Here is a 27,817-nt window from a genome sequence, read left to right as displayed (position 1 = left end):
TTAAAAGAAACAATACTAAATTGATCTTAATTCACAAAAACAGAAGTTACAAACACAAGTAGAGCCAGTTTCAACTCCTTATTTCTGAATGTTGTCTGATCCAAGATCAAGACCCAGTGACATACACAGCCGCCAATCAAAATGAACTATACTATGGCTCAGAAATAATTGCTGGTGTAGAATTTTTTAAGGAAGTCGGAACTTCCTGGGTCCTTGCTGCTACGGTCCTGTATCAGTCCTTCATGCCCTATCACATACTTCCCTATGATGTGGTGTCGCTGCTTTGCATGCTGTACGATGTTTCCTAGATCCTCCATTGCCTTGAAAAGAAGCATGTCAATCACCTGCAGATACACAAATGTATCATAAAAAAACCAAATAATATATTCTTCAACACCACTGAATTTTACATCCATTAAACATAATAGTGTTCATAATTAAGTAAACTGATTCATGAACTAATGAGAGAAGAAGCTTTTCAAAAACACATTTGCAGTCCTTTAACTTCACATGCTAAATGGCACGCATCTATTCTACAGCATATTTTATAACCAACATGCTGAAAGAAAAACAGAGAGAAGGGTTTTCTGCATTCCCATTCACCAGGACCTGAAAGACACCATTAACGACAAGGGATACACTCTTAGTGGCAGACCAAACAACAACAGCCCTTTGTTTCATCTTGCCTCTTCAACAGTCAATGGAACTTTTACTTCTAGAATTAGCTCTAGGTCTCCTCTTTTTCTTTCTTGAGTTAAAAATATACCTATCAATTCTATTTCTTTATCACCTGTCAGTGCGTCGCCCTTCTGGATTTGGAAATGTTGTAAGTAACGAAAACAAATAGGATGATCAGAAATTCCATCTTTAATTTCTTTATCACCTGACAGTGGACGGGGTGAAGTATCCAGTGATAGCTACCATAATTGAGGCGGAGCAAGAGAAGTTGGGACATATGCAGAGTCCATATGTTTCATTCACAAGGGACGACTATTTCAGAGCCAGGAAGTGAAGATGGAAATCCAAGAACTAAAAAGAGGAATAAAGAAGAAATTAAGTCGAGGTCATAAGCTCTCCACAAGTTGCAGGAAGCAATTGTAAACTTTTTTACTTTATGGGACCCATATGAGGAATCTTTTAGGGTTAAAGTTTCTATTAGATAGGTGAGAAAAGTAGTAAACTGGATTTACAATATTCAAATAAGTGAAGAAGCATCAGGTGATGGTCAGTCCAAGTTAGTTTTCTGTTACAGTGGGGTTCTGTAATAAAATTCTTACAGAAAAAAAAAAAGGTTCTGTAATAATTGTAAGTGGCTTATGGGCCTTTGGCTTGTTTATAATACGACTCATACGAGCTTTACACGCTATTAGTGAGCTGAAATGTATTTTCAGAAACCAAAAGAGAAGAAACAGAAAGGAGGCTAACATGCGGTTGTTTTCTAGCTTCAAGAGATACAAAAAGTGCCTAAAATGTGTAAGAGTGAGGTTATTTGTTTTTAGCATAAATGTTTAATTTATGTTTGAAAAAACAATACATATATGGCTGCACGTAGGCACAAATTCTAACACCAATTAATCCAAATTCTTTTTAATACCACCACATGGATTCACAGGCCCATTTGAAGTGGATCCTTCAAACCCTAGGTGCATTCCTAGGTAACGATTTTCTTGCTTGTTCTCTTCTATCATTCTTTTTTGAATAATTTTTCTCCTGTTATTCTTCTACACTTTTACTTTTTATTGTAATTCTCCGTTACATGAGCCTGTACAAAAGATACAACCAGACTTGCCAGACTCTACCCCTTGATTTTAGCACCAAGTGATGCGGAACACGGGTAACAATATCCTGATTGGGCAAAGCCCACACAAGCTATTAAAAAGGGGATACCCAGTGCACGAGGATCCCGCCACTGCGGGGTCTGGGGAGGGTCATAATGTACACAGCCTTACCCCTGCTTCGCAGAGAGGCTGTTTCCCAACTATGAAGGCAAAGTAAACAGTGGTGGCAATATTCTAATATACCAGATTTTCCAAGGTATAAATAGGTTGGTAAAGAAGAGATGACATAACAGGTATTAAGATTTATAGTGTAGGGGGTAAACTAGGAATGGAAGTTAAAATAAGGATCAAATAGGATAACAGAAGAAGGTAAGGGCAGAACTGGAAAGAAGGACGGATTAAATAACCGACAGAGTCATCTTCCTAGCATCGACCAGAACCAGCAGAGAGCTGGTTGGAGTCAAGAAGAGAGAACTCCCTCCCAAGACTTTGGATCGACCTAGAAACTGGCTGGAGAATGGCAACTCAATGCTCTCTCTGTTGAACTGGTTTCAGCACTGAGAGGGGGGGGGTGAATCAGTACATAATAATTTTATCCCCTTTTTCAAACTCTGTTCCACACTGCACCAATTGTATTGACTCTGAACTGACCCTGAAACTTACAAACTATGTGGGCTACTGTCACTTTGTAGGCTGTCACTGAATCAATACCATGCAAACACTACTGGCTGGGCAACCCCAATTTTACCAGCTACAGTTTGTATGCCTTCCCGCACTACAAACAAGATTGGTCAAGCCTACTAGAAGAGACACACCCACTCTGCACACACAAATGCACTTCTATATCCAAGCAATCACACACAACACTAAATATACGGAAGTCGGCAATTTGCCTACATCCACGGAGCAATATCCTTTAGGATTTCGTATTTGCTCAATACTCAACTAGGTTCAACTGTAACTACAGTCTAGGACACTCTACTGCTTCTGTCCTTGATCATACAAAGACAAAGGGTTCTATCTACCTTGTTGGTGACTATGGTTGAACCTACAACCCAGGATCACCCTATCTTGCTTCAACCCTTGGTATACAAAGGCTAGGGTCTGTCCCCCCACAATTTTCACAGCCCCTACTATGAGGATGTTATAACACCCCTCTCCAGTACTCTACTGGGCACCCAACACAATAATAAAGATGGGCTTATGTATTGTCCTACAATGCAAGCACCAATCCCAATGCAAGTCCCTCTCTTACACATTTACATTGACTTAGGTACTTTGACAAGCACCTAACCTATAGTCAATCAATCCCCCAACAACTACAATGCATATGGCTATACAAATCCCCCAATTACACTACTAGCACACACATGGGCATTTTCACAAACACCTTACCTAAATGTGACATAAAATAAAAATGGGGCTTAAAAATGATAGAATAGTGTACTTGGATCAACCCTAAACCATCCTAATGCTTCCCCTTTAGTTTTTCAGCATTCGGGGACTCTTCTTAGCTCCATTAGCTACCATAGGCAGTTCTGGGACATTCCCTCGTCAAATGGAGAAAACTGCAACTTAAATGGGCAAAATCGAACTTAAAATGAGCAAGTTATGTTCATTTGAAGTTTCAGGGGCATATTTGTCATTTTACATAATTTTTCGTAAACTACCGGTATGTAACGAGCCCACTGGCTCAATCCTAAACCGTCAGATCATGGTTCAATTTGGCAGGTTAGATTTCGGCAGTTAGATCAGCACGAATCTGGCAACATAAGCATACAGCAGTGGGGCTCACTACAACAACAACAAACTAAGCCTTATCCCATCTAAATGGGGTCAGCTACATGGATCCTGGCAAATCAAAGTAAGAGATAAGAAGTGCCAAAAAGAAAAATGAAAGTAAGACAAAAGAGTCCCAGCCCACGGCGTTAGGAAAATCCCAGCTATATGGGATCAGCAACATGGATCTTTGCCCTCCAATAGGCTCTGTCCGAGGTCATACTTGGTACAAGACCCAGACTATGCATGTCATTCCTCACAACCTCTCCTATGGTCATTTTAGGCCTGCCCTTAGCTCTTTTAGCTCCGTCAATCAGGATCAAATCACTCCTCCGTACTGGGGCATCCCCCAGGCCTCCATTGAACATGGCCATACCACCTCAAACGACATTCTCAAAGTTTGTCATTGAACAGGGCAACTCCCAAATCAGCTCTAATATGTTCATTTCTTACTTTATCCTTTATAGTTTCGCCGCACATCCATCTTAATATCCTCATCTCTGCAACACATAACTTCTCTATATGATACTTCTTAACTGCCCAACATTCCGTCACATACATCATAGTCGGTCGAACAACAATCCTATAGAACTTTCTTTTAAGCTTTAAAGGAATACGTCGGTCACACAGTATTCCGGTCGCACCTCTCCATTTCATCCATCCCATTTTAATTCTTTGTAAAACATCATCACACCTTCTTTATTTATGGTTGACCCCAGGTATCTAAAATATAGCTACTTTGCAGTATCTCTCACCCCAATTTTCATCATGTCATTATCCATTGTAGTGTGACTAAAGTTACACATCATATACTCTGTCTTAGATCTGCTAATCTTAAAGCCTCTTGATTCAAGGATTGATCTCCACATCTCTACCTTAGCGTTGATCCCTGCTTTAGTCTCGTCAACCAAAACGATATCATCGGCGAAGAGCATACACCACGGGACCTCGTCTTGAATGCTCTTGGTTAGTTCATCCATGATAAGTGCAAACAAATAAGGGCTTCGAGCCGATCCCTAGTGTAACCCAATCGTAATTGGGAATTCCTTGCCCTGGCCTCCCACAAATCTCACACTAGTCACCACGCCCTCAAACATATCTTTAATTACATCAATATATTTACTAGACACCCCTCTCTTCACAAGAACATGCCGGATTAAGTCTCTAGGAACTCTACCATAGGCCTTTTCTAGGTCAATAAAGACCAAATGGAGATCCTTTTTGCTATCTCTACATCTTTCCATAAGCCTCCTCAGTAGTTAAGTAGCTTTTGTCGTGGATCTACCTGGCATAAAACCAAATTGGTTCTTCAAAATATGCGTCTCTCTTCTCATCGGGGCTTACTATGTCCTATTATATGGTATCTTCTGGTGGCGTATGGTGCACCTATGTTGCACTGGAACAAAGGACTATGGGGGACTACGATCTGCATCTCTGATAGCCGTTGGATTGTGGCCCGAAAACGCCCGTCGAATAGTAACCATCCAATTGTGATATAGCCAATTATCAAGGCTTTGTGGGAGTCATTGTAGCCAGTTATTTGGAATCTAGGATGGGCGTACCATCCTCCTGAGATACATGGTAAAATGCACAGGGTCGGCATCAATTATGACCATTCGATCAGAATCCAAGATGTCTCTGCTATTCTGTTGTGTCCGATCATCGAGAGTCCGTTAGGCACAAGCGGGGGCATTGCTGTCCAATAAAATGAAATCCCAATGTTGCGTACGGTGCCATTTCGTAATACGAAAACAAGCATTAACCGTGGCTCGAACCTCCAACGTTGGATCATAATCTGAAAATGCAGGACGATTCAATGAACAGCGATTGGAATCTTCTGCGACAGCTTGTTGTACGCACGAAACATGGAAACAATATCTAATCCAGTGCAATGCTCAACACTGAAGCAGGTGCTCTCAGCCAATAATAACATGCTTGATGGAATCTTTTCTATCGGGTATCTGCGTCCTTATGTGTGCCTCAAACAGCAACCGATTTAGAATCTTTTGACATGGCTCAATCCTGGCCACAGGAAACTGATATGGTGTATACCGAAGCATCTTAGTTCAGTACACCTATCCACTTGGTATCTAGGCCATATCTTTTTCAATAGATTGAATTTTTTTAGCGCGGTTTGCGGCACCAAGCTCGTGACAAGGAGGACCTTAACTCTACATATGCAATCTCAGGAAAAACTTCGAAAATGCAACTTAAGAATCCAAAAACTCTAACATTTAGCTTCCTTTTTTTTCTGCATGATGATACGAAAATCGCAATAACTTCTTGCTCGGTACGAAACGACGCAATTCCAGTGGCGTTGGAGAGGTGACTCGACAAACTATGTTTTCCATGTAGATCACTCTGTCCAGTTCTTCTATTAAGGGCCTGCATGATAACACTTTTGTTTCTCTATTTTTTTGTTTTTTTGTTCCTGGGAACCAAAAAAATAACAGAAATCTGTTTGTTAACACCAGTTCATTTTTTTAGTTCCTAGGAATGAACCGGGGCAAAAAATGTTGCTGAGAAATAGAAAAAAAGAAGCTCCAATTTGAAGCTTATCCGTCCCAGAATTAAAAGGAAGAAATAGGGGGGGGGGGGAGTTGCTATTTAATGAGCACAGGGTTACTTTGATGGGCAAAGCAGAAATTTCATGTTCAAAATAAAACACCACCTCCAATGCAACTTCAACCACTAGAAGCAATCAAGCAAGCAATGTACGAAGAGCAAGTTGAAGCACTGATCACATCTGTTGAAATAGGCTGCTTACACGATTGGAGTAAGCAGTCCTAGTTTGATTAGGATTAGTCCTACTAGTCCTAGCTGATTAGGATTAGTCCTAGTCATGTTAGGAGTAGTACTAGTTAGATTAGATTCTTTTCTTTTATTTTATTTTTATTGTTGTACCCTCAGCCGAGTCCTATTCTGGCATTCCTAGTTGTATTAGGAATTCCTAGTAGGACTAGGACTGAGGTGTTATTATTCCTATTCGTACTTTAATCAGATTTACTTCAAGTTATTATAAATAAAGGGGCTTGGGTGATCGATTCTTATCACTCAAGCATTCATATCAAAGCTGTTTACATGGTATCAGAGCCATCTCTGATCTGAAGAGCAGCCTCCCCCTCAATTTTTTCTGGTTTTCTTCTCCAACTCTCTCGGCTATTGGTTTCCTTCTTCTCCAACTCTCTCGGACTCTCTATTTCATTCAGGGCAGCATCTTTGAGGTGATTCAATGAAGAATTAGCTGCTGCCCTCAATGACACCTCACTGAAGATTATACAAACACTGGGGTGATCTGAAATTGCCGCAGGTTTCCTCCAACCCTTCGAGATCAAGCTGCTACATTATTCAAGCTGGATTTCTGTTTTTTTTTTTGGAGATTGATCCCTGCACTTGCTGATCTACACCTTACATATTTCAGATTGCAGATCTGAATCCAATCCACATCTGATTCGAACCTGCAATTACCTACATTCAGATATACCTAAAATTTTTTAAAATTTAGGGCTTTTTATTGGCTCATCCAAAGGGGCCAATTTTTGGAGGGAATCTTCTCCACGACAAGGGAGATACTCGATCCTTGTTTCAGCCTGTTCTGACGGCTGAAACTCATACAGTTTCAAAACCCAGGGTTTCACTCGATACTGTAACCAGCCCTATTAGGGTTTCTTATTGCATCATCAGAATTTTCTGATTTTTTGCAGGCTTATTCTCCACCACTTGTAGGGCATTAGATCCAAGTTTCAGCCTATTCTGACGGCTGCAATTGCTGCCACTTCAAAACCCATACTTCAAATCTGATTCAGTTTTTTGAAGATTTGTTTTTTTGTTCAAATTTGTGGATCGGTTTCTACCTGAACTATGGGAGATTCAGAGACAACTACTGCTACTTCTGGAGGGGATGGTCAGACTAGGAATGACTTCCTTCCCTATGCTGTTGCCATCAAGCTTGATGGTATGAATTATTTAATCTGGGCCAAATCACTATCCTTGACTGTGGCTGGTAGGGGATTCACTGGCCATCTTACTGGCACCATCAAACAACCAGTTGAAGAAGGTGCTGCCCGTACTAAATGGGCTGCGAACGATGCTATAGTGATGTCATTTGTTTTAAATTCTATGACCACTGATCTATCCAGTCAGTATCTCCTCCTTGACACTGCTACTCAGATATGGACTGCTGTCAAAGGAACTTATGGTCGATCAGGAAGTGATGCTCAGGTTTATGAAATCAGGAAAACACTCCAAACCACTACTCAAAAGGAGATGTCTGTTACTAAATACTATGTTGCCCCTCAAGTGTTTATGGCAGCAATTGGATCATTATGCTCGATTCCAGCCTACTACTACTGCTGATATTACTGCCTACCACACCTATGTAGACCAATTCCGTGTCTATGATTTTCTGGCTGGCCTCAATGATGACTATGACCCTATTCGGGTGCAAGTTCTTGGACGGGTTCCTTTCCCCACTTTAGAGGAGACTTTCTCTTATGTTCACAATGAAGAGACACGAAGGGCTGCCATGATGATGACTCCTAAAGTTGAGAGATCAGCCTTACAGACTATTGGTCCCACTCCTGTTGCTTCTTATGATACTGTTGTTGCTTCCGCTACTACTACCAAAGAGCCTGTTAAGTGTGAGCATTGTCACAAACCATATCACACTAAGGCTCAGTGTTGGAAATTACATGGGAAGCCAGCTGATTTTGAGGCCAAACGTGGTCGTGCTAAGTCTAAAAGCAAAGCCAATCATACTGAAAGTGTAGCTCCAACTCCCACTGCTGACATTGGTTTCTCCCAGGAAGAACTCCAGGCTTTGCGTTGTATGTTGAACACATCAATTGCCTCTACTACGTCTGCTGCCAATTCAGGTTCCTTCTTTACCCGTACAGGTATTTCTTTTGCTGGTCATTGTGCATCAGTAGTATCCACTCCATGGATCATAGACTCCGGTGCTACTGATCACATGACAGGTTCTTCTAGCCTTTTTAATACATATTCTCTTGCCTCTGGTAAGGATAAAAGTCAAAATTGCTGATAGGTCCCTCTCCTCCATCTCAGGGAAAGGATCCATTGGTTGTTCTCCTACCCTTACACTGTCATCTGTGTTGCATATTCCCAAATTTACAACTAGCCTTCTTTCCATTAGCAGTATCACTAAATCCCTGAATTGTAAAGTGACCTTTTTTCCCACTCACTGTGTTTTTCAGGAACTGAACTCGGGGAAGACGATTGGATCGGGTAAAGTACATAGCGGATTGTACCTGCTTGATGGCAATCCTACTCGGGCTTTACCTTCGGCATCTTTCTCTTCTGATTTACATAAATGGCACTCTAGACTAGGTCATCCCCCCTTAGGTACTTTATCAAATTTATTTCCAGCATTAGTTAAAGACTGTAATAAGGAAGAATTTTTTTGTGAGCCTTGTGTCTTGGCTAAACAGACGCGTTCAACTTATCCTATTTCTAACAAAAGATCATCTTCCTTATTTCATATTGTTCATACTGATGTGTGGGGGCCTAGTAGGAAAGCTTCCCTGACTGGCCATCGGTGGTATGTCACTTTCATTGACTGCTATTCTAGGTTCACTTGGGTATACCTTATGCACACAAAGAGTGAAGTTTTTTTATGTTTTCAACATTTTCATCAACTGATTAAGACCCAGTTTAATGTCACTCTTCAAATTTTGAGGAGTGACAATGGGAAAGAGTATATGGAAGGTCAGTTCCAAAAATACCTTGCTGCACATGGAATCCTCCATCAGACCAGCTGTGTCGACACTCCAGCTTAAAATGGTGTAGCTGAGAGAAAAAACCGCCACCTCCTGGAGGTGGCTAGGGCCCTTATGTTTGCTCGCAATGTCCCTTCCCTTTATTGGGGGGATGATGTCCTTACTGCAGCCTATGTAATTAATAGGCTGCCCAGTTGGGTTCTTCTTTCAAAAGCCCCTATTGAGCTATTACTTGGCTCTTTTTCCTTTATAGTCCCACCTAAGGTGTTTGGCTGCGTTTGTTATGCTAGGGATACAAGGTCCCCTGGTAAACTTGACCCACGTAGCCTCCGCTGCATTTTCTTGGGTTACTCTGCTACCCAAAAGGGGTACAAATGTTACTACCCTCCATCCCGCAGGACTTTTGTCAGCATGGATGTTGTCTTTCATAAAAATGTTCCATATTATGTGTCCCCACCTCTTCAGGGGGAGAGTGTTAGTGAAGATGTGCTGACTATTGACTCTCCACCTCCACTTCAGTCTGTTTACCATGAGTCTGAACCAGTTCGGCCTGCCCCTAGTACTCCCCCTGAGTCGGGGGGAGAGGTTCCTATACAGGGGGAGACCATTTCTATTCATGGGGAGCAATCTACCCCGGTCCAGACTCCTATCCAGAGGACTATTAGTGAATTTTAGAGGAGGATTGATGCCAGTAATGTGAAGACCTATGCAAGGAAACATAAGCAGGTTCAATCAACTGTTGCTCAGCACCCATCCAATTCTGAACCCGGATCCGAACCCGCCTCTCCACTTGGTAATGATCCTGACTTACCTATTGCTCTTCGCAAAGGTGTCAGAACTTGCACTCAGCATCCCATATCTCATGTTGTTTCTTATGATTCCCTTTCCCCATCCTTTCGTGCCTTTGTTTCCTCTCTTTCTTCTGTTCGTATTCCTAACAATTGGCAGGAAGCTTTATCAGACGGAAAGTGGAAGGCAGCTATGATGGAAGAAATGGACGCCTTGAAGAAAAATAACACATGGGAGCTTGTGGTTCTTCCACCTGGGAAGAAAACCGTTGGATGTAAATGGGTGTTTGAGGTGAAACAGAAGGTGGATGGCACTGTGGATAGGTATAAGACACGACTCGTGGCCAAGGGGTTCACTTAGACATACGGCATTGATTACCAGGAAACTTTTGCACCTGTTGCAAAGTTAAATACTGTTCGTGTGTTATTATCTTGTACAGTCAACCTTGGATGGGATATGCAGCAGCTAGATGTAAAAAATGCCTTCCTAAATGGAACACTGGATGAGGAGGTGTATATGGACATTCCACCAGGGTTCTCTTGTGACAGAAACTAAGGAAAAGTATGTAGACTGAAGCGTGCACTTTATGGTCTGAAGCAGTCACCTCGAGCATGGTTTGGCCGGTTCCACAAGGCCATGATTTATGTGGGCTATAAGCATAGTAATGCTGATCACACACTCTTTATAAAGAGGGTTGGTGAAAAACTCACTGTTCTTATAGTCTACGTTGATGATATAGTAGTTACTGGCAATGATGGTGATGAGATCAGATGGTTGAAGACCTTCCTTGGACAAGAATTTGAGATTAAAGATCTAGGTAAACTACGATACTTTCTTGGGATTGAAGTAGCCAGATCTTCTAAAGGCATTTTTCTCTCCCAAAGGAAGTATGTCCTAGACTTATTGGCTGAGACAGGGTTGCTAGGCTGTCATCCTTCAGATACTCCTATTGACCCTACTGTTCGACTCAAGGAGAAAGATGGTGAGCCTGTTGATAAAGGCCGGTACCAAAGACTTGTAGGGAAGCTGATTTATCTTTCACACAAGCGTCCTGACATTGCTGTCGCCGTGAGTACTGTGAGCCAATTTATGCATGATCCCTACTCTTCTTATATGGAGGATGTTCTTCGTATCTTACACTATTTGAAGTCAGCTCCTGGAAAAGGAATTCTTTTGTCTACTCATGGTCATCTACGGATAGAAGCATACACTAATGTTGATTGGGCTGGTTCTGCAGATCGAAAGTCTATTTCTGGGTATTGCTCCTTTGTAGGTGGAAATCTTGTCACATGGCGTAGCAAGAAGCAAAATGTGGTTGCTCGTTCTAGTGCCGAAGCTGAGTTTCGAGCTATGGCACAAGGTATTTGTGAGTTACTATGGCTTAAAGGTTTGCTACAAGATCTTGATGTTCCTATTTGTCTTCCTATGATGCTGTACTGCGATAACAAGGCTACCATCAGCATAGCACACAACCCAGTACAGCATGATCGCACCAAGCATGTTGAGGTGGATAGGCATTTCATCAAAGAGAAGTTAGAAGTCAGCTGATTTGTATTCCCTTTGTGACATCTCATGGATCAACTTGCGATATCTTCACCAAGGGATTGTCTGGAAAATTGTTTCATCCCAATCTAGTCAAGTTGGGCATGATCGACATCTTTGCTCCAACTTGAGGGGGAGTGTTGAAATAGGCTGCTAACACGATTGGGGTAAGCAGTCCTAGTTTGATTAGGATTAGTCCTACTAGTCCTAGCTGATTAGGACTAGTCCTAGTCATGTTAGGAGTAGTACTAGTCAGATTAGATTCTTTTCTTTTATTTTATTTTTATTGTTTTACCCTCAGCCGAGTCCTATTCTGGCATTCCTAGTTGTATTAGGAATTCCTAGTAGGACTAGGACTGAGGTGTTATTATTCCTCTTTGTACTTTGATCAGATTTACTTCAAGTTATTATAAATAAAGGGGCTTGGGTGATCGATTCTTATCACTCAAGCATTCATATCAAAGCTGTTTACAACATCATACAAGCTTCACCAAGCCACAACAATTCAAGAATTGATGAATTCCATGACTTGGAAGAAGCCTTGTGTGTCAAAGGATTGAAGTGATCAAGTTCAACCTTCAAGAGCTCATAGGATTAGGAGTTTATTTGTAATTCTATTTATAATCCTATGCAACAAGTCCAGCAGCCTAGAAGGCCTTAGAATTGCATTATTGGTCAACCAAATTAACAATCATATAGTGAGTTATCAAAGAGGGTGGTCGACCTACAGCAAGAAATAGTCGACCAGCATGTTTGGCCATGACTAGCCTTAAATAGTTTTTCTTAGATGGATGACCATTGGATTTAGATAGACGACTGGCTTATCAAACGGTCAACCGGACATTTAAATGATGTCTCACGAAAAACTTCCCAAGAGCATCCATCTGAGAACTGTAGGTGATTGACTGTAATGCCCAGACGGTCGAGGCCAATTTATCCGTTAGGCTAAAAGAGCCATTTGGCTCTAACTGCTAAGCCAGCATGGTAGACCAGGTCCGTTAGGCGGTTGACTGTCCAAAGCCCAACAGCCATAAATGACTAGTTTTCTGACCATTATAAATTTGGCTATAAATAGGGGCTTCATTACTCCTCTCAACCAGCCTTACTCAAGGCATTAATTCATGCATTAACTAAGCATATTGGGAGGGCTTATAGGTTGGGGGAATTGGGTATAGCACTTTGTCTTGTATATCCACCCTAGATAGAGGGTTGTAATTTGTGCTTGATTTGCATATCCGCCTTTGTAGAGGCTTTTGTCTTTTACTTGCAAAACTCAAAAACACTTGTTGTGAGCCAAGGAAAACAACCGGTGAAATCCTGACCATGGAATGGGAAGGGTTAGTTGTAAGCCTTTGAAAAAAAATTGTGAATTCACTACGTGGAAGGGAAGGGTTAGTAGTGAACCTTAGAAAACAAGAAGTGGTTACCTACCTTGGAGCTTGGAGTGGCAGTGTATAACGGTTTGATTGGCACCAAGGACAGCCTAGAGTGGGCACCTTTAGGTAGTGGACGTAGGCAGAGGCCGAACCACTATAAATCTGTATCTTTCTGTTTGCATATTTTGTTACACACGATTGCATATATCCTCCACATTTGTGCTTAAAAGTTTTATAATTTCCAATTCAACCCCCTCTTGGGCTACATCTTACGCTCAACAATCTCATGGATTGCATGACTCAAGGTCCATAACCGGGTGCAAATCCATTTTCGTAGGGTCTTAGGAGGGGTTGATTAGGGTCAGTCCTAAATTTAAGCATTTTTTTGCATGGAGTGGCAGCCCAAACTCAAGCAGTGTCTTCATCCTGGCAAGTGGCAACCCAAGCTTTTATCATCACACGAAGCCGCAACCTTAATTGGGATTGCATGACTTTGGTTCCATGAACCAACCAGTAAATCTCGTCAGGTCAGAGAACACATTTTACAAGGATAGAGAATGTGATAACATTCAGAGTTGATTTTAACAGTAAATTAGGTAATGCAGATTGATAAGAGGATATGCTGGTGGTAGGTTTTCTTTTACGATAGAAGGAAAGAGGATGCTAGCAAAGAAGCCGCAAGGATAGGGAAGAAAGGGAATTGCAATGATGAGGGTAAGGGAGAAGTCATTGGGAAGAGAGAGGAGAGAGAAGGGATAGAGAGAGAGGCAACAACCTCAATATTAACTAAATCAAACAAATTTTCCACTCCAAATATCAATAAATTTGTGTAGGATTACAACCCCACTTATAAAGGCTAAATAAACTAACTTGAGGACTCCTAACCCAAATAACCAACTATCCCTTCAAGTTACCTAAACAAAAAATAACTTAAACTGATCAAATACTTACTATTAAAGACTCCAAACTACAAAAATTACTGACTAACAATACAATATAAAATACTAAACTAAAAAAGGACTCCTTCTAGACTTTAACAACTTAGGGAACCCATACAATCTTATCTATATACTTAATCCTGTGTACAGAATTAAGACTCCAAATATGGGCTAATAAGAGATGCGATTACATCAATAAACCCAAAAATAAGAAGCCCAAGGTACATAAAACCCAAGTGCGGGCCAAAATAAAATCTTCTGAGGCCCACCCAATTGAACAATCTTAAATGCATCACTAGGGCTCATGAATATAATGTACCATTGAAACTGGGGCTTCATAGTTAATCCACCAAGATCTACACCAGTATCTCAATGCAACCACCGCCCCCCCCCCCCCCCCCAACCAAAAAAAAAACAAAGCGAAAAAATGCACAGCAGCTTTGACATGAATATCAAGCATCAAAGGCTTGATTAATGGATGGCTAGGATTAACAAAAAACAAGACTTGAAATAGAGTCGAATAGTGAAACAGTTTCCATAGCTAAACTGCTTCGGTTGGATAATGCTTAGTTGAGTTCAGAAGCTTGTTAAATGCTTCATTCTACAGTGAATGGATGAGACCTCAATTTTTCTTTCGAGGCCGTGTTTTGTTGTTAAGAGAATGTAAGAGAAAGTGTCGAAGTAAAGGTGAGAGGATGTGAGCTAGTGAAGTGGATTAGTGAAGTGAAATAAACCCATTTTGATGTTTGATTGGACCAAGAAAGTGAATGGATAGGGCAAAAAGTGGGTGGGGACTCGTCACTTTTTAATCTTTCATGTGTTCTCTTACAAAATTCTACCAAATTTACTGGGTTCTGTAGTAAGCCTATCTGTCAAAATGAAAGAAAGTTGTTGAAAGGTGCAAACTCCAAGACAAATTCTCAGGACAACTAAACACTCAAAAAATGCAAGAAAATAGGCAAAAAGTGTACTTTCCCCACAGTTTCAAATGTTCTGTTATATTCTCTGAACAATCGAGCACAGCCTTAGTAAAACTAGGCTTTAATATAGAAACTCTCCCATAGTCCCAAAGGAATTTCTCTGACTTTCTAATAAAAGAGTGTAAAATATGTAAACAACAGTAAGCAGCAATATTTACCAATAAAAGAACAACATTAAGCAGCAACTAGTAGAACTTTGAAAACAGGGGAAAAAAAAAAAAAAAGGAAACCAAAGCAGACTACAGTGGCATCCAATATGCAAATCCAGAGAAAGAAGACTGGTCTAGACATAACTTAGCAGCATTCCTACATAAATGCCCATACTACATTACTTTCTGGGCCCCAGAACTATGTTTAGCATCTCAAGGGACAGTAACATCAGATAATAAGAGGACAAATCTACCCTGCTAGGACCCCACAATTAGGTTTGGCATTTCATGCCTGATATGGAATAGGGCAAGCTAAACCCTAAATAAGAGAAATTGGGGGAAGGCTCGCTGGATATAGAACCAGATATGAAAAATGAAAATTTTTATGTGAAACTAGTATGTTATTCAATTAACTAATATCTGAAACTTCAAAATAATATAAAACAGAATCCAGATATCAGTTTTTAAGAGAAAATCAATAGTGGTAGACAGAATAGGTAATTGTGATGTAGAATAGAGAAGCAAATAAACAAACAGGGGGGGAAATGGAAAGAAGGAATTTAACAAAGAGGAGAAGAAACATAATACTTCAATATTGGATGAACATGAAAAAACTGTTATCTGACTAAATACTGAACAGAGGACCCTGAAATTCGAGTCGAGTACTACTTGTAACCAACCCTCTCAAATCTGGAAATACCTCAATATCTATCCCAAATATTGATGGGCCATTAAAGGGAAAACAAGAAAGCAGGGCAGGTTTGAGAGATAATAAGATATAGATGATTATACTAAGAAACAAGGACTGAATTTACAATAAACTGTTAACAAAAACCTAACCACCAATTTTGTAGCAAACAGAGTACCATTTTAAAAGATATGATCAGATGAAACTAGCAGAAATTGAAGAAAATAACAGGGGCACTGCCTACTATAAAGAAGAATAGGGAATAAGAGAAAAGAAGAAAGATGAATAGAAAGTTACCAGGGATTAGATGAATCGGATTGAAAAAGAACTAGATTAGAAAGAGAAGGAGAAGCAAGCCGGAAATCAACAAACACAATGGTTCTAATCAGCTAAGCAGCCAAAAATCAGAATTTCATTACTTTCAAAACCTGTAATCGACTAGACTTGGTAACATATTTATAGATAACAAACTTAAAATCCAACTCATGTGTATGGACGTTTAAGCCACAAACTAACCTGAGACTGACCTTTAAGACTCAATTCCTAACTCAATTGACATAAGGAAACCCCCTCCCTTAACACCTGGTAACGATTTCTACCAAAGCCTAATATTTATAATTCTGTAAAATTACAAATTTACCCCTGAAAAACAAAATAAAAAAATAGATTGAAACTAGTTTTAGCAGTGGGTGCCCAAGTGGACCCAAACTCGAGCCCAAAGTCATGGGCTTTGGGCTATATTTTCTCGCGTTGGGCTTACATATCCTTTCATGCCTATTCAGCCAGAAAATAGCCTCCACCGATGCATCAATGCCACATTAATATAAGATAACAAAATATACATCTACTCCAAATATGCATACAGTTTTGACAAGCATCATGCAATCCAAGTGACAATATAAAAGATATATAAAGATTTTCAGCCTGTTTTTCCTAAGCTCAAGTATTGATTAGTGATGTTGATAAGTGATGTAGAGGCAGATAATGACATTTGTACGAGGCTAACGCCCTCATCAAAATGATAAAACAACATCTCATTTCATTCTAGGAGGTCCTTAATTTACATGTAACTTTAGACAGGACAATCAAGATACAGATAAGATAAGAAGATAAACAAAAATAAACTTAATTGATGTATATTCCTGATAACAAAGATTTTGAAGGAAATAAAATTTCAAAAGTTTATGGAAAAGGATATTGCTGAATTTGGGATTCAATTTTGCAATGTACAAAAGACAAATGGCAGTGGATAGATCTTAAAAAGATGGATTTATAGTTGCTGGACTGAGAAACTAGCAAGGATTTAAGGAGTGTTGATATTGGAGTTTGGGTCTTTCCTGACCCATACCAGTGGTAATTCGTTTAGGATTAACCAAACGAAGGATTGACTGAAACAGTGAGCAAAAGCCTGCTACTACCACTGGATCAGTCAATCCACAAGGGTATGATTATGGAACTAAAACTCGGGAGATCTCGGTTTTTTCCATGGTCGAGACGAGATGTATGCCGAGTTAAAAAATTACAATATCTCGGTCGAAAATCTCAGTCGAGTCAAAATCTCGACCCGACCCAGATTTCGACCCTTTTGCCTTTTAAAAGTTCCCGAACTCGACAAAACACACGAGTTCTCTGTCGAGTTCCAGATTTCAACTATTTTTCTCCCCTGTGAGCTGCTATTGCCTTGGTATACAGACACAGGACAAACACTTATTTATGGCTAATCTCATTTACTTAAGATATTATTCATAAATAAGCAAATACCCCCCTATTTGAATCCAATAAAAATAGTTAAAAAATAAAATTCCAAAAGGAAAAAAAGTCAACCCCTCAGTTCAAGAACAAAAACTAGATCGATAGGTGCAATTTTCAACTTTCTAATGCTGGGGTTTTTCTCAAATCTAAAAATTCCATAAATCTTAATATGGTAAAACATTGCTAAAAACCAAAAGTGCGGTAAAATATTCATTTGTTTTGATGTCCAAAAAAATATTTTCATTCAAAGCGATTTTGACAGCATTCGCGCACACCAAATTAAGTTTGACCGGTACATAACTCCTTCAATATAAGTCAAATTTAAGCAATCTTGGACTTGTTGGAAAGCTTTGTTTAAGTAAATGAAATACAAATACAAAAACATTTACTTAAATGATATTAGGCATAAATAAGAGTCTGTCCTGGTTTCCCACTAAGTGAAACTCCTATTTGGACTTTGTTTTTGCAAAATCTAATAGTGCCATTGTGTGTGCGTGTGTTTTTGTTTTGTTTTGTTTTTTTTTAGAGTCATTGTGTTTAAATGGCCTAAAATAGGTTGAGTACCAAGTTTCAGACCCAAACTAAGTCTATAACCCACCGAAACCAGCCTTCAAGTTGAAAAAAAAAACTCCTATTTGGACTTTATGTTATTTGATTAAAACAAATGGCTCAAAAAACAAATTATCATGACTATAACAAATTATGTTATTTGGACTTTATGTTATTGCTCGTGATCTTGCAATAATCTAAATTGTGAACAATCATGACTATAACAAATTATTCCTCTTTAGATTATTTGATTAGTATCTTCAATAAAACTCCACTTCTATGTGTTGGTTAACAGTCCTAAACCTAAATCAAGCAAAAGCTCAAAATCTACCAAGGGCTATAGTCATAGTGATCCTCCTATTCAACTACTTCAACCATTTCCGAACACTGCATAACATTAGAATCTTCGGGACATATGTATCAGGTTGGCAATGATATGAGAGCAACTTCAGCTATAAACAATGACAATATTTCTTTGTGATACTAATATTTTATTCAAGGAAAGTCATGCATGTGTGGGTCTGCAGGAGAAAATTCTTTTGGTCTGTTTCTGGAAGACTAAAACTAGTCCACTTGGAGCATAATTTGTTGCCATTTAAAAGCTAACTTAGGAAAAATTTCCATGAAGACCAAGATCTTACCTTTTTAGCTCTTCTGGTGATATTCTGGCTAATATACTGAGTTACTGATAAAGTGTCAGGCTTTGGCTTTGTAACAAGAATTATATTTTGGAAATTTTAATTTGAGCAAAAGCTCTAACTTAGAGTTTCGTTTTAGTTACATTTTTTGTTGTTTGGAAATGGGGTAATGCAATCTGAATATCCAGATTTGGACCTTAGACGCAAGCAGGCCCAATAATCAAATCTAAGATGAAGGAAGCAACTGCACTGTTAGGGGAAGAAATCAGAGCGATGGAAGGGGAGGGAAGAGAGATGAGATCAATCTTCTTGGGAGGAAGAAAAGAGAAAGAAGAGCACAAAAGAGAAGAGAAGAAATCAGGTTTGGAACACCAATCCCATAGGCACTGCTCAACAACACCAAAACTCTTAGAAAAAACTCATACTCTTTACTCAAATCATCTCTAATTGATGGAGGATGCATATATAGGCCTTCTAAAATTCCTAATTTGACTCATAAAAGGACTCCTAATCACTCTAATCCACTCAATTAAATAAATAAACTCAAAACAGAACTCTATAGCTATTAAATATCCTAATCTAACTCAAACATTCAACTTAACTACTAATCCTATGTGCTAACTTTATCCTCCAATGTTGAGAAAAACTTGCCCCTTATAAATTAGGCCCATTACATCAATAAAACCAATAATAAGAAGCCCAAGGTCGCTAGAGCCCAATCATGGGCAAAAAAAAAGTCTTTTGAGGCTCGATCCGATTGGGCATAACTACATCAATTCCCCAGGTGTTAATAAAAACTCGCCCACGAGCTTTGTAGAACTGTAAAAATAAAATCACACGAATGGGGGGCTAGTTGCTCCTTGTCTGCAACTCAAATAAACTCCAAAATAGCTTTGATGTTGCATGTGTCTTGATATATGTGGGGGAGAACATACTCAATATGAACATCCATTGTTGCAGTTGCCTCACCCAAAATAACCTTCTCGTCTCCCTTGACCCTAACTTGTTGTCCCACATCCAAGCGGTCTTCCTCATGTGTTGACTCGTTCAGCTCGTCCTGTGGTTGCACTATCAGTATCACTTTCCTTGACTCTGAGCATTTCGTCAACTAATCCATGAAGAACGAATGGCTGGAGCATAATAGAAGGTTGTAGGGTGCACAAATTTTTGTTGCAATCAACGACACCTCTTTGTTCTTCCAACCACTCTCGACCCAAATTAATAATGCGTTGAGGAGAATCAAACACTTCATAATAAGCACCATCACAATACTGACTTACTGAGAAATGGAGAATTCAACGAAAACATCATCCTTAGACTTAATGATGATCTGGTTGGTCTTTGAGATAACATCTCCATCAAAGATCGCGAGACGAAATTGTTGCTTTGCCCTTCATCAATAAACGAAATAGCTAGCTTTCCATTGGGCAAGAAAACTCTAAACTTGAATTCAAAGGAATCCATGACCAGGTTTGCTTTGATACCAATTAATGCAATCTGAAAATCCAGATTTGGACCTTAGATGCAAGCAAACCCAATAATCAAATCTGAGATAACGGAAGCAACTACGTTGTTAAAGTAAGAAATCAGATCGATGGAAGGGGAGGGAAGAGAGACGAGATTGATCTTCTTGGTAGGAAGAAGAGAGAAGAAGAGAAGAAATCAGGTTTAGGATACCCATCCCGTATGTACTGCTCAACAACACCAAAACTCTTAGAAAAAACTCATATTCTTTACTCAAATCATTTATAATTGATGGGCATGTATTACATATATATAGGCCTTCTAAAATTCCTACTTTGACTCATAAAAGGACTCCTAATCACTCTAATACACTCAATAAAGTAAATAAACTCAAAACAAAACTCTATAGCTATTAAGCATCCTAATCTAATTCAAACACTCAACTTAACTACTAATCCCATGTAATAACTTTATCTCCACTTTATGGGCTTATAAATTAGGACCATTGATGCAGACCCAAGCCTCCTCGAATTGAAGAAGCCACCCTAAACCTAGGGTTTTAGTGGGAGCCTTAGTTTAGTAGTTTATTTCCATACTTAGTTTTTATTTTGTGTTTTTAATTGAACCGGGTTAAATTGGTTGCATCCAATTGGTTAAATTGGTTGCATCCAATTGGTTCAATTGGTATAATTTAAGTGAAGTGATCCTATTGGCTAAGAGGTCTTTATATCCTATTGGCTACTAGGGAATCTTCCTTTATTTCAAGTGAAGCGATCCTATTGGCTAAGGGGTTCTTATATCCTATTGGCTACTAGGGAATCTTCTTTATTTTAAGTAGTTTAAGTTGTGTTTAAGTCATTAGGGGTAGAAGAATCTTTTCTTTTAAGACTTTAAGTTGTTTTTAAATTGGTCCTCTCTCCACGATTTAAGTGGGAGAATTCAAATTGTAATACGCGTAGGAATTAGGCCTTTGGCCTCTTTATTTAATAGAATCGTGGGAGAGGCTCCCCCCACCTATTATGTTTTAAAATTTTCGTTTCTCTATGCTGCTGCTATGACTGCCGGCTGTTGCTCTTTGAGAGTGTTCCTTGTGGGTAATGTCAAGGATCCCCTTGTGAGTAATATCAAGGGCTAGGGCTGGAGGAATCCAGCGACTCCTTGCATCTCGCAGATTGGGAGGTCCATCTTCTCCTTCAATCAAGCTCTTCAAGGTTGCTGCCATTGAAGTTCTGCAATTCCAGTAAGTTTACAAATTTCTGCAACTGTATTCTTCCTTTCTTCTTCCTCCATCTAACCTAATCGATTTCCCCAAACCCTAGTTTCTCTAATTACATTCCAGCATTCATCCCTCATCCATATTCATCACAAATTAGACCATAGCCTCCCCATATCAGTTCCTCCACTCGACCCAACCAGCAGCCACAACTGTCCATTAAAAACCCTAATTCCCTCCCTCACCATTAAGACCTAAAACCCTAAAACCTATCTAGACCTAACCAGCCAGCCAAACCTCACCAAACTCCAACCGAACCACCTTCCCCACATCTGTGACACTCTGCCAGAAGCCCTTGACCTGTTTCCCCCCAGAAACCCTAAATCCCTTCATTCCTTTCATTCCCAAAACCCGAAACCCTAACCCTAGAATTCCAGAATTTTAATTTCTTATTCAATCCTAATTAAACCTTTACCATTAGCTTCCTAAAAACCTGCATGTCATTACTACATAAAGCCCTAACTCAAACCCCTAGTTTTAACCCTAATTCTGCCCTAACTTAGCCTATGCTGTCCCAATCGGCCAGCCCTAGTGTGTGACCCCATTCCCTGGCTCCTAGTGGGACTATTCCTACCTAGGACTACATTAATTGATATCAGAGCTATGGAAGGCCAAGGCATACCTGTTGTTGATCCACCACGACCACCTCCACCTGATCCAATGGCTGCCATTCTCAACATGCTCCATAAGATCAGTGATCGGTTACAGATTGTTGAGCAAAGGCAAGCTGTGCCTATTGTAAACAACCCTCTATACGTAGAGGAGGATAGATTCCAAGTCCGTTCTGAAGTACATGGAACTCTGGGAAGGGATGACAATCATAGAAATTATCCCAGACGTCACAGGGACCACAGAGACCATTCTGGACATGACAGAGACTACAGGGATCGACGTCGGTATGACAGAGATGACTACAGAGAAGACAGGGACAGAACTACTGAAGCACCTCGAAGACCTAATTTTGAGGATTATTTGAGGTCCTACTTCACTGGAGATGAAGCTACTAACCGGCGGTTCGATACACAGAAGGTCAAACTAGAATTGAAAGAGTATGATGGGCATGGTGATCCACAAAAATTCTATGACTGGCTTGCTGCCCTAGATGACTACTTTGACTGGTACGACCTGCCTGAAGACCGAAAGATGAGATTGGCCCGTACCAAATTAATTGGCTCTGCCCGAGAGTGGTGGCGTAAAACAGAGAGGGACTTGGAACGTGAAGGTAAAGCACCTACCAACTGGGAGGATATGAAGTATGATCTGACAGAGAAATACTTGCCTAGACACTACAGAGCTCAGTTGCAAGATCAACTCAACTCCCTTCGGCAAGGGAATATGACCGTAACCGAGTACATGCAGCAATTTGATTCTCTTTCTTCCCGTACCGATACTAGAGAGAGTGTCACCCAGATGTTATCTCGATTTCGGTTGGGATTGAGAGCTGATATTGTTAGGGCTATTGGAGTTGTTGATGTTCTGGACATCAAGGACTGTTTTGAGAAGGCATTGAAGGCTGAAGAATTAGTGGCTGGGAATAGAAGATTTGATTCCCCCATTGAGGGTAATGTCAAAACTTTTTCAGCATTCAAGTCTACTACCACTGGTCACAATCGAGCTGGAAACTCTACTGCTGGTCCTACTCGCTCAGGCTACTCTGTTGGTAGTTCGTCTCGCTCTACACCCCCTCCATGTGCTGATCATAAAGGTAAAGTTCCCATGGACAGCAATGAACCCCACAAGTGTTTCCACTGCAATGAACTTGGGCACCATGCCAAAGATTGCCCACAAAAGCATAGACCTGTTAATGTGGCTGCCAAGGCAGAGGAAACCTCTGAAGAGCACGATGAGAAAGGCATATATGCACTACCCCCTGAGAGTGAGGACGACTTAGACCGTTACATTGAAGATCTAGATGGCGGTGCTCAAGGTGTCCATACGATTGCTCCTCATGGCTGATGTGGTTGATTGTGACAAGGTAATTGGGAACATTTCACAGGGAGACAATATCAAGCAAGTTTCTGTTCTTGAAGATGTGGGGCTGAATGAGAAGGTTATAAATATCGAGGACCCTATGGAGGTTGAACACATTGACTTTGTGATGCCCCCTTGGTTCTTCGAAGAGAAGGCCCCACGACTTGAAGACCATATTCCCCCTGTTATAACTTCAACAGAATTCTGCCAGGGAAGTGTTGAAGCTGCTGCCCACATGTTACTTCCTCCTCCTCATCACAAGGTTCGTGGACGAGTTTCTTCACACAAGCATGGTACTTGGACTCCCATTCATGAAGTCAACAAGCACAGCCCCAAGTTACTAGAGTGTTGCGTGGATTTCACCCATTCATCGGAGATGAATGTTTCTAAGTCGGGGAGAGTTGATGCAAACCAAGCCTCCTCGAATTGAAGAAGCCACCCTAAACCTAGGGTTTTAGTGGGAGCCTTAGTTTAGTAGTTTATTTCCATACTTAGTTTTTATTTTGTGTTTTTAATTGAACAAGGGTTAAATTGGTTGCATCCAATTGGTTCAATTGGCTATTGCTAATTCCTGTGAAGTGATCCTATTGGCTAAGAGGTCCTTATATCCTATTGGCTACTAGGGAATCTTCCTTTATTTTAAGTGAAGTGATCCTATTGGCTAAGGGGTTCTTATATCCTATTGGCTACTAGGGAATCTTCTTTATTTTAAGTTGTTTAAGTTGTGTTTAAGTCATTAGGGGTAGAAGAGTCTTTTCTTTTAAGACTTTAAGTTGTTTTTAAATTGGTCCTCTCTCCACGATTTAAGTGGGAGAATTCAAATTGTAATAGGCGTAGGAATTAGGCCTTTGGCCTCTTTATTTAATAGAATCGTGGGAGAGGCTCCCCCCCACCTATTATGTTTTAAAATTTTCGTTTCTCTATCTTGTTGCTATGATCGCGTTGCTCTTTGAGAGTGTTCCTTGTGGGTAATATCAAGGATCCCCTTGTGAGTAATATCAAGGGCTAGGGCTGGAGGAATCCGGCGACTCCTTGCATCTCGCAGATTGGGAGGTCCATCTTCTCCTTCAATCAAGCTCTTCAAGGTTGCTGCCATTGAAGTTACGCAATTCCAGTAAGTTTACAAATTTACTGCAATCGTATTCTTCCTTTCTTCTTCCTCTATCTAACCTAATCGATTTCCCCAAACCCTAGTTTCTCTAATTACATTCCAGCATTCATCCCTCATCCATATTCATCACAAATTAGACCATAGCCTCCCCATATCAGTTCCTCCACTCGACCCAACCAGCAGCCACAATTGTCCATTAAAAACCCTAATTCCCTCCCTCACCATTAAGACCTAAAACCCTAAAACCTATCTAGACCTAAGCAGCCAGCCAAACCTCACCAAACTCCAACCGAACCACCTTCCCCACATCTGTGACACTCGGCCAGAAGCCCTTGACCTGTTTCCCCCTAGAAACCCTAGATCCCTTCATTCCTTTCATTCCCAAAACCCGAAACCCTAACCCTAGAATTCCAGAATTTTAATTTCTTATTCAATCCTAATTAAACCTTTACCATTAGCTTCCTAAAAACCTGCATGTCATTACTACATAAAGCCCTAACTCAAACCCCTAGTTTTAACCCTAATTCTGCCCTAACTTAGCCTATGCTGTCCCAATCGGCCAGCCCTAGTGTGTGACCCCATTCCCTGGCTCCTAGTGGGACTATTCCTACCTAGGACTACATTAACCATTACATCAATAAACCCAAACATAAGAAGCCCAAGGTCTATAGAACCCAACCATGTGCCAAAATAAAGTTTTTTGAGGCCCGATTGACCCAATTCGACAATCGTAACTGCATTATGGGGTCTAGCACTAGGACCAATTGCTTGTATTATAAATTTATAATAGGCTATAGGAGTCAAATAGGAGTCCTAGTTTATTTCAAAATCTAGGAGAGATTAGAGTTATTTTCTAGTTTTATTACAGTAGAATTAAAGATCTATTAAAAGGGGTACATAGTGTTGCAAAGAGAGGTTTGGATTTATAGACAAACGAATAGGAGAGTTCCCACAGGTTATCTCTTCTCCTTGATATTGCTCCTCTGATGCTCTCATATTTTTTTTTTTGGCTGCTAAAGCAAAATCCTTGTAACTATTTCTGCTTCTACATAAGATCGTAGCCATCTATTTCTGGTTCTAGTAATATTCTTGGTATTCTTTTTTTGTCAAAATTTTTTTTAAAGTTTTTCTCCCTCAGCCACAGTTTAGGGAATCAGAATGGGATTGGACTGGCCAAATTGGCCGCAGCCAATCCCGATCCAGCGATTTTAGCCAGTTCTAGGTCATTTAATTGCCAATCAAATTGGTACCAGATCGAAATCGACAGCGACAGATTCCGGTGCCAATTCAGATCTCTTGAACCCTGCCCTAGTTTCCTTTTTATTTTTACTCTTTATCACCTGATCCTAGCTGTAATTCTTTCCTTCATTCTAAACCCCATTTGCAACTATGTCAACTTGAATCCTTATTGGGTTTTACTGTTTTCTCCTGAAAATTCTTTCTTTTCTATCTAAGAGCGCTTTGTTATTCCTTAAGGATCAACTGTAATCGTAAAAGAGCATGGTACTATCCCAAATTAGAAAATAAAAGTCCTTCATTAGATAAGGCAGGGATTATTTTATTAGGTTTCCTATTCCATACTAATGAAGTGAAGGATCTCCAAACCATCAAACAATAAGAAACCGACATTAAAAAAAAAAAAAAAAATTTGACAAAGCCCTAGTACATGGATACTCAAATTTGGTAGTTTCAATATCAATTACTTGGTATAACGCTTAGCTGAGAATCATCTCAGAATTGCATAACATGATATGTGATTTGGGACAGCAAGTATGAGAAGTTAGATGTTTCACACATGAAATAGACACTTGAGATCTGAAGATATTTTGATCCTCTATGGAGAAACTATTGATTTTTCCTTTTTTCCCCCTTTCTTGATGCAACTTACAACGAGAACAAACAGTTAAGTGCACAGTAATATCTCATATGCCTGAATATAAAAATTTCAGACCTGAATAACAAAAAATAATAACCTTCCAGAATATGAGTTCATGAAGAATCCAAATACTCACAGTAAATTAACAGGAAATTAACCAAGAGTTGGGGGGGGGGGGGAGGAGGGAATATGATAATTACGCCAGATACCCAATTCGAAATCAGAAAATCCAAGCAACAAATGAAGGGGGACGAAACCACCGTTTACTTATCCCACCATCATCCCGAAAACAATAATGATATATAACACAAACACTTAAACAATCCAGAATTAGAAATCGCGAATCTGTAATAGACAAAAAATCAAATGCCCTATGAAGGAAGACAAAATAAACTAAGTAGATTCCAGCACCTTAGGATCTTTGACGTGGGCATTTTTTCGGATTTCAGAGGAAACTGTTGAACGTAGCTGCGCTTTCGTGGCAACGTCGTCAAGATAGTAGATGTCCATAATTGTTGGGATCGATCGACAAGCTTCCCTGAAGAAATCTAAGACACGGCCTTTAGCCTCCTGTAGGGTTGCAGAATTTGGTGGAACCTTCACTCCTCTGAACGACATTGTTACCCTGCAAACGCTCTCTCTCTCAGATGAGGAATTTCAGCTCTTGGTTGTGAAATTTGGATTGTATTAAGACCTAAAGCTTTGGATGCAGTGGACTAGTAAAGGAGGGTGGGCCGGCGAAGGGAAAGGGGGCTGTATGTGGTCCGGTTCAAATTGATCGACCCGGGATGAGACATTTAAACCAGTCCAACCCGGTTGAGACTCGAATCCAAGCCCGCTGCTCATGTCCAATCCAGATTCTATCTGTGAATATTCAGCCCTAGCCCAAATTGTTGCAGACCGACCTGACTTGGCATACATCGGGATTTGTGCATGGCAGTCCAGCCATTCGGTGTCCCTAGGCACTCCCAGGAGAGGAGCCAGATCCTGGTTTCAACCTATTTTGATACCGATAATGATACAGTTTAGATGAATCGAGGAGAATTAAACCAATTCCCCTCTTTAAATCACTTTTTGGAATCAAATGATGTATAAATAGGAATTGGTAATTTTGTGCTGAGTTTTCCTCAAGACACGGTGAAGGGAAATCCCTTGATTGAGGTTTTCAGATGGGCGGAAGAGGGTATCACACAACAGGGGAGGTAATATTGATTTCATCCAATATTAGGGGGTATGTTTTACTGTTTTAGGACCCTAGGATGGTGGTTGAACTCTTCCCATGCAGTCAAGGAAAAGTTTCTCCATAAAAATTTACCAAAAGAAGAAAAAACCCTGATGTCTTCCAGCTTCAATGTCAAATGTCAAGCCCACCATCATTGTTGCTCCTCCGATCAACAGTTGTGGCAACTAAACTCTGGCGAATCCGACA

General features: G+C 40.1%; 1 protein-coding gene and 1 long non-coding RNA gene across 2 annotated transcripts; one reads left to right on the top strand and one right to left on the bottom strand.

Moving 5' to 3' along the window:
* LOC122666555 (NADH dehydrogenase [ubiquinone] 1 alpha subcomplex subunit 6) lies at positions 1-27,095 on the bottom strand. The gene is made up of 2 exons (XM_043862568.1): positions 26,800-27,095; positions 1-344 (listed from the first exon to the last, which is right to left on the bottom strand). The coding sequence occupies exons 1-2, from the start codon at positions 27,004-27,006 to the stop codon at positions 159-161; spliced, it is 393 nt and encodes a 130-aa protein (XP_043718503.1). The 5' UTR covers positions 27,007-27,095; the 3' UTR covers positions 1-158.
* Positions 684-1,368, top strand: LOC122666556. Its single transcript, XR_006333676.1, has 3 exons — positions 684-731; positions 1,142-1,256; positions 1,292-1,368. It is a non-coding gene; the product is annotated as an uncharacterized LOC122666556 (long non-coding RNA).
* Positions 27,096-27,817: the final 722 nt, after the last annotated feature.

This window comes from Telopea speciosissima, chromosome 7 (assembly GCF_018873765.1).
Source record: "Telopea speciosissima isolate NSW1024214 ecotype Mountain lineage chromosome 7, Tspe_v1, whole genome shotgun sequence".
NCBI lineage: Eukaryota > Viridiplantae > Streptophyta > Magnoliopsida > Proteales > Proteaceae > Telopea > Telopea speciosissima.
This window is presented reverse-complemented; position numbering and strand designations above follow the sequence as displayed.